The sequence below is a fragment of the Phaseolus vulgaris genome, chromosome 11, assembly GCF_000499845.2.
Source record: "Phaseolus vulgaris cultivar G19833 chromosome 11, P. vulgaris v2.0, whole genome shotgun sequence".
NCBI classification, from domain to species: domain Eukaryota; kingdom Viridiplantae; phylum Streptophyta; class Magnoliopsida; order Fabales; family Fabaceae; genus Phaseolus; species Phaseolus vulgaris.
Window position 1 is genome coordinate 32,828,600 of NC_023749.2, and position 7,549 is coordinate 32,836,148.

General features: G+C 52.5%; 2 protein-coding genes across 2 annotated transcripts; one reads left to right on the top strand and one right to left on the bottom strand.

Moving 5' to 3' along the window:
* Positions 1–237: 237 nt before the first annotated feature.
* LOC137805551 (uncharacterized) lies at positions 238–1,404 on the bottom strand. Its single transcript, XM_068605498.1, has one exon. It carries the CDS (start codon positions 1,402–1,404, stop codon positions 238–240), a length of 1,167 nt encoding a protein of 388 aa, XP_068461599.1.
* A 2,140-nt stretch (positions 1,405–3,544) lies between these two features.
* On the top strand, positions 3,545–4,228 carry LOC137805556 (uncharacterized). The gene has a single exon (XM_068605503.1). The coding sequence runs from the start codon at positions 3,545–3,547 to the stop codon at positions 4,226–4,228; it is 684 nt and encodes a 227-aa protein (XP_068461604.1).
* Positions 4,229–7,549: the final 3,321 nt, after the last annotated feature.

A 7,549-nucleotide genomic window follows, 5' to 3' on the forward strand; every position in this document is an offset into this window, starting at 1 on the left:
GGTTGCAAGCGCGGGGTTGGGGTAACTTAAACGTTACGAGAAGCGCGAGGGACAACAAATGATGACCGTGTGATGATGCCACGTGTTGCAGGATTAAGTGCTCAAGGGGAGCGCAAGAGGTTCTTAAAAATGATCGCACGATGAACCACGTGGCACGCGATTAAGCGTAGCCTCAAAGGGCATTATTTTTCCCATTTCAGAGGATGTCCAATCAGCCATTAAGAATACCCCTGTGGTTCAGAAAGTACACTGGTCCACGAAAACTCTATGCACCTTCCTTCCTGCTATGACCACTGAGATGACCACGGGGTCATTGTCGTGTGGGATGACATGCCGTAGGTCAGCCCTCGTAAACACGAGGTCTGATTCCCAAGGGTCGTCCGGAAATTCCTCTGCTACTGATCTCATTGACCTCACGTACCTCTTTCGTTGAGGGGCAGCCAGCCCTCCTTCAGAAAATCCACCAGAAATGGTGTGAACCTCCCCATGGACTGGCACCTCGTGTGCTTGGCCCTCCTCTGGCGTCGCCGAGACTGTGGTCGTGGTGGACCTAGCGAGGTAATCTTTCAGGAAACCCTTCTTCACAAGCTCATCCAACCAATATCCCAGCGCCAAGCAGTTGTTAATATGGTGCCCAAATGCCTCGTGAAATTCGCACCATAATTCCTTGTGAGGTCCCAGCACCTTGTCAGACTTCACTGGCGGCCTCAACCTGTCAGCTATGTTGGGCACAACGATGAGGTCTTTGAGTTCTACCACAAAGTTGCTCCTTAGTGGTCTATTTACCTTTCTCCTTCCTTCTGCTTGGCTCGTAGACTGGGTCCTCCTTTTCTCGTAGGAACGCTTCCTGTCTGGGTTTCTTCTTTCTGTGGCGGCCTCGTGGATCCTAGCGGGTTGTGTGCGTATCTGCGCTCTCGGTCGTGCAGGTGCTGCAGTCGTGCATTTCTCGTACGCCTCGCCCTCTAAGGCAATGTGTTCTACCGCTCGACGCCTTACTTCAGCAAAGGTTTTGGGGCGGCTGTGGTTAAGCGATTGACTAAAAGATCCAAGACACACCTTCTTCCTAAAGGCGTACACGATCATGGACTCGTCTATGGTACCCACTTTCACCACCTGTGCCCCGAAACGGCTTATGTATTCTTTCAGGGTCTCCCCTTGATACTGCTTTACATCGAAAAGGTTGTACGAAACTGGGGCTGGGGCCCTGTTGGCTAGATACTGCTCCGTGAATAGTCGTGAGAGCTGTGCAAAGGACGTGATGTGACCCTCTGGGAGGCTAATGAACCAATCCATAGCCATCCCAGTCAACGTGCTCATAAAGAGCTTGCACCTTACAGCATCACAACCGCCAACCAACATCATCTGTGTGTGGAACGCAGTAAGGTGCGCCTCAGGATCCTCCATCCCTGTGAAGGTTACCTTGGGCCCTGTGAACGTACTGGGGACTGCTGTCTCTAGGATCGCCTGTGAGAACGGTGTGGTGAATTCTCTGGGTGGGGAGGCAGTCTCGGGTTCGTCTACATCGCACCATAGTTCGTCTACATCAGGCGCGGTGCAGCTCATCGTTTCTCTCCTGAGATGCTGTGAGGTCTGCCTGCATGCGCTCATGCTTCGCTTTCGATGCTGCCATTGCTTCCTGCAGCCCTTGCATCATGCCCATGAGTTGTTGCATGGTCATCTCTTCACTCCTGGCGCGTGCAGGTCTGGTGGTCATGGCTTTCCGGAAATCCTCTTAACTTATCTGAGCTTTGAGAACTGAAACTGAAAAACATGTGTAGTGGGACTTGTACCGATCAGGTAATCGGGAGTGATGACGTGGCAGCAAGCAATAATATAGGCGTGTTGAACGGGACATCTGGCTGACAGAAGGGAAGTACATCGGGAAGTCTGTGTAGTCGCCGATCGTTGACTTGACGTCCCCCGATCTCTAGTGTGTGTAACCGGTGGTCACCAGAGTTGCGTCATAGTCGCCATATGTGAGTACTAGGAGATCAGGTGGTTAGAGACCGCCGAAAGGGGCACATCGCCGGAAGATCAGGAAAGCTTGCTTAAGGTTTCCAAGGGGTACAAGTACGGGGGACTAGTGATATGCTTGTCACGCAGCAGTGGAGGATGAGGTTATCAGATGATCATTCCCTAGCCAGAGGTCGAGGCAAGGGAACAGTTTCCCAGAACATGCATGGTGTGCAAGTGAAGCAGATCGTGATAACAGCAGGCGAGACCGCAGGGAAGGTGTGCATGGTGACACCCCGTACTCGCCACTTAAGGGGTCGCGCTCCAAGGAAAGCTGTGCACCAAGTTACTCCTTGTATGGGTAACTTAGTCGAATGGCTTGAAGAGTAGAAGTGACGCTCAAGTAGAGGAGGCTCCAGATGGCGACACGTGTACAGCTGGATGCGAGCCACGTGTCCAGAGGTGTAACCGTCAGGAGAGAGAAAGTGCTCAGGTATATAAGGAACTCTTAACAGACTTTTGAGGTACGCTTTCAGAATACTTTCTAGTACACTGAGATTCACTGCGCACGGTTCCTTGAGTTGAGATATTCTCTCTGAGTTTTTGGTGATTTCGTCACTGACTTGAGCGTCGGAGCGCGATCGGCCGCAGCGGCGCCACTTTGTTTTCTTCAGGTTCTTGCGAGGAATTAGGGCGTGAGGAGCAAAGGCTAACGTGGTGCGAAGCTAATCAAAAGGAGAGACCTTTGACGTGGCAAGACTCTTGCACTCAGGTCAACCGGCAGGACCATCAGGCGCCCACCGTGGGGCCGTGTAAAACGTGTTTCCCATCCACAGCGTGAGTTTTTTGAAGTTTCTGCAGTTCTTGTGTGGTTGTGTGCTGGTGCAACCATTTTCGAAGTTTTTCACCGTTTGTTTGGGTTTTCGATCGGTGAATTGAAGTTTTCCACCGTTTGTGCGAGTTTCGATCGGTGAATTGAAGTTTTCCACCGTTTGTGCGAGTTTCGATCGGTAAATCGAGGTTTTTACCGTTCGTCTGAGTCTTCGATCGGTGAATCGGGAATTTTAGTGGAAAAGCAGGTGGTTCGTGTTGAGATTGCGAGTTTCTGTGGAGGTTTTGACCGATTGAATGCTGGATCGATCGTTCCGCTGGTAAAGGTTCTGGTTGTTGGAGTTTGATCTGTTGATATTTCATGAGAAAGATGAGAAGTACGCGTCCAAGTCCCGTTGTGCCAACTACTGAAGAAAGCGCCATGACCATGGCGCAAATGATGGAGATCATGCGCGCGTTGCAAGAGAATGTGGAGGCGTCGCGCGTGGAGCAAGCGAAGATGCACGAAGACCTGGTCGCCTCTCAGGCCAGAAACGAGGAACTCAGCAAGGTCACTGAGGAATTGCGTCAAGCTCTTCACGAGCAGAGAGGACGCGCAACCGATGAAGAAGTTACACCGTCATCGCCGCCGCGCGTCTTTCCGATGCCGTTTGCTCAGGCGATCATGGACACGGCGATCCCTGCGAGCGTGGTAGCTGTGAAAGCTTCTTTCACCGGCGTGGAGGATCCTGAAGCACATCTCACCGCGTTTCACACGTAGATGATGCTGTCAGGAGGCTCAGACGCAGTTTATTGCAAGATGCTTATGAACACACTCCAAGGAACAACGCTGGAATGGTTCGTTAGCCTGCCTACAGGTCACATAACCAGTTTCCAGCAGTTCTCAAAGCTTTTCGTCGACCAGTACATCGTGAACAAGGCGCCACCTAGGGTGTCTTACGACTTGTTCGACGTAAGGCAATATCAGGGGGAGTCCCCCAGGGACTATCTGAATCGTTTCGGAGCACAGATGGTCCGTTCGCCTGCCAAGGACGAGGAGATGTTGGTATACGCCTTCAAAAAGGGCGTGTTGCCTGGACCTTTCAGCGAGGCGCTGATTAGGGGCCACCCCGCCACGTTTGCTGAAGTTCGGCGACTTGTTGTGGCCCACATCGCCGACGAAAGCGAGGTTGCAGAAAAGAGAGGGAACGTGGCTCCTGCTAGGCCACGGGCCCAAACTAGAATCCAACCGCAAAGGGTGCTGGAGACGGCGGCGGCCAAAAAGGATCAAAGGACTCGCCATCCTTACAATCCAAAGAAAAACAAGGGGAAGGGTCCAGGGCGCCCTAGGGAGTTCAATCGCCCCCCGAGGTACAAGTTCTTCATGGGAGTGGCGGACTTGATCGCCATTCCCAACATAGCTGACAGGCTTAAGGCGCCTGAGAAAGTCTCAGACAAGGTGTAGGACCAAAACCGAACGCATGGTGCGAATTCCACCAAAGTTTTGGTCACTCCCTTGATTCGTGCTTGGCCCTGGGTTACCAACTCGACGATTTGGTCAGGAGCGGCTTCTTGAATGACTACCTACTAGACAAGAGAACGGGGCAAGCGTCGAGCTCCCAGCCGGCAAGCAGTGAGGGCCAGCAGCATGAGGTGCCCACTCACGGCGAGATCCACACCATCGCTAGAGGCTTCTTAGGTGGTGGATGTACTGCAACACAGAGGAAGAAATATGCAAGGTCTGTGATGGCAGTAGATGTGTTCGAAGAACACTCGCCAGATGTGGACATTACGTTCACAAAGGAGGATCTCAGGGACGTTGTGCCTCATGACAACGATCCCACAGTTATCTCGCTAGTCACGGCGGGAAGGAAGGTCCACCGGATACTGGTGGATCAAGGAAGCTCGACAGATGTCATGTTCTGGCCGACTTTTACCAAGCTACAATTACCCCTTGACCAGTTAAGGCCCTACGGAGGATGCTTGTATAGGTTCGCTGGCGACCAGGTGGAGGTCAGGGGGTACATTGAGTTGAGAACCACGTTCACAGACGAGGCGGCCTCGAGGACGAAGAAGATCAAGTACCTCCTCATGAATGCCCCCTCGGCGTATAACATTCTGTTGGGAAGACCGACCCTCAATAGAATAGGTGTTGTGCCCTCAACCAGGCACATGAAGGTTAAACTGTCGTCGATGGAAGGGGTGGTGATCACCATAAGGTCTGACCAGAAGGAGGCAAAGAAGTGTTACGAAAACAGCCTCAAGACCAAGAGGGCGGTGAGCTACGTCACCACGACACCACCTTCCGGTGTGGAGCCTGGGGCAGAGAGGGGCGGGTTGTCGACGCGGCGATGGAAGTGACCGCCGAAGGCGATGTCGTCATGGTGGACGCCGAAGCAGGGGGAGAGAACGCCGATCGGGAGGAAGAAGCGAGAAACCACCCAGAGGAGGCTAGGGAATCGGGAATCGCCAGGGCGGTGATCGCCAGTGAAACAAGGCCCAAACCCGTCGAGGAGTGGCTTGAGAGGGAGATCGGGGGCAAGGTCTTCAAGTTGGGAAGATCTTTGGAAGGTGAGATACAAGACCAGATCGCCAAGTGATAGAAAGGCATCTGGATGCTTTTGCATGGTCTGCTTCAGACATGCCGGGAATCGATCTCGATTTCTTGTGTCACCACCTAGCAATGGACACACAGGTCAGACCAGTGCGACAGAGAAGAAGAAAGTTTAATGAGGAGAGAAGACAGGCGATTAGGGACGAAACGCAAAAGCTCCTCACCGCGGGTCATATCAGGGAAGTCCAGTACCCTGAATGGTTGGCCAATGTCGTGCTGGTGAGGAAGAGTAACGGGGAGTGGCGCATGTGCGTCGACTTCACGGATCTAAACAAGGCTTGCCCAAAGGATTCATACCCTTTGCCAAGCATAGACGCCTTGGTCGACAGTGCAGCAGGGTGCAAGTTGTTGAGCTTCCTGGACGCCTTGTCAGGGTACAACCAGATAAAAATGCATCCCATGGATGAGGAGAAGACCGCCTTCATGACTGAGAGATCGTGCTACTGCTACAAAGTGATGCCCTTCGGACTGAAGAACGCGGGGGCCACGTACCAAAGGTTGATGGACAAGGTACTTGCACCAATGCTGGGAAGGAATGTGCAAGCGTATGTAGATGATATGGTCGTGACTTCGCTGGAGGAGATGTTTACCACGATCGCCAAGTACAAATTAAAGCTAAACCCCGAGAAGTGCATTTTTGGCGTAGAGGCAGGGAAGTTCTTGGGTTTCCTCTTGACTGAAAGGGGAATTGAAGCAAATCCTGATAAGTGTGCTGCCATCTTGGCGATGAGAAGCCCGGCTACCGTAAAGGAGGTGCAACAGCTTACAGGTCGGATGGCCGCCCTATCTCGTTTCGTGTCAGCTAGTGGAGAGAAAGGCCATCCGTATTTCCAATGCTTAAGGCGAAACAATAGGTTTGTCTGGTCGAAGGAATGCGAAGAAGCTTTCGTAAAGCTTAAAGAGTACCTGGCGAGCCCGCCGGTTTTGTGCAAACCTTTGGTAGGAACCCCTCTCAGGTTGTATTTTGCTGTAACTCAGAGGGCGGTGAGTGCGGTGCTCGCCCAAGATCAAGGTCAGACTCAGAAACCTATCTACTTCGTTAGCAAGGTGTTACAAGGCCCAGAAGTAAGGTATCAGGCCTTGGAGAAAGCTGCACTGGCAGTTGTATTCTCGGCGAGGAGGTTGTGCCACTATTTTCAAAGCTTTACGGTGCTGGTGATGACCGACTTGCCTATCCAGAAAGTCTTAAAGAAGCCTGATGTAGCTGGGAGAATGGTGAAGTGGGCAGTGGAGCTGTCGAAGTTCGACATCAAATACGAACCCCGAGGACCGATTAAGGGGCAGATTTTCGCTGATTTTGTGGTCGAGCTCTCGTCAGAAGCAGCACGAGTTGAGGGGGACGATTTTCATTGGGTACTTTCGGTGGACGGATCGTCTAACCAGCAGGGCAGCGGTGCTGGAGTCATTCTAGAAGGGCCCAACGGCGTGCTGATAGAACAGTCCCTGAGGTTTGCCTTTAAAGCTAGCAACAATCAAGCAGAATACGAGGCGTTGATTGCAGGTATCTTGTTGGCTAAGGAGATGGGAGCTAAGGTGTTGGTGGCCAAGAGTGACTCGTTGTTGGTCACGGGACAAGTAACAGGCAAGTTCCAGGCCAAGGATCCACAAATGGCGGCTTACCTGGAGTATGTGCAGGAGTTGAAGGGTTCCTTTGCCTCGTTCGAGGTGGTGCATGTACCCAGGGAGCAAAATGCCCGAGCTGACTTGCTAGCCAAGCTCGCCAGCTCAGGCAAGGGGGGTAGGCAGAGGACCGTTATTCAAGAAACTCTGAAGACACCTAGGGCGTTTGTATCAGATCACCAGGTTCTTCAGATAAGTAAGTCGACGGAGAGAGGGGCGAGAAGTCACAGGTCCTTAACCCAGGAGACCTTGAGAACGCCAAGAATAAGAGCATGTCGATGGGAGAGGGTGAACGTGGCGCAGGTCTGCGCTACGCATAGGCCAGACACATGGATAACACAATACCAGCGCTGCCTGGCAGATGGCGTTCTCCCGCTGGATCCGACGGAGGCTAGGAAGATAAAGAAGAACTCTAGCAAGTTCACCTTGATCGACGGCGAGCTGTTCAGGTTTGGGTTCACACACCCACTCCTAGTATGTGTGCACGAGAAAAATGTACAACGATTATGGCCGAGCTCCATGAAGGTATATGTGGGAGTCACATCGGGGGTC

Bases quoted from the DNA above. Each gene is read 5' to 3' on its own strand.
- LOC137805551 (XM_068605498.1), bottom strand. From the start codon at position 1,404: ATGGAGGATCCTGAGGCGCACCTTACTGCGTTCCACACACAGATGATG.
- LOC137805556 (XM_068605503.1), top strand. From the start codon at position 3,545: ATGATGCTGTCAGGAGGCTCAGACGCAGTTTATTGCAAGATGCTTATG.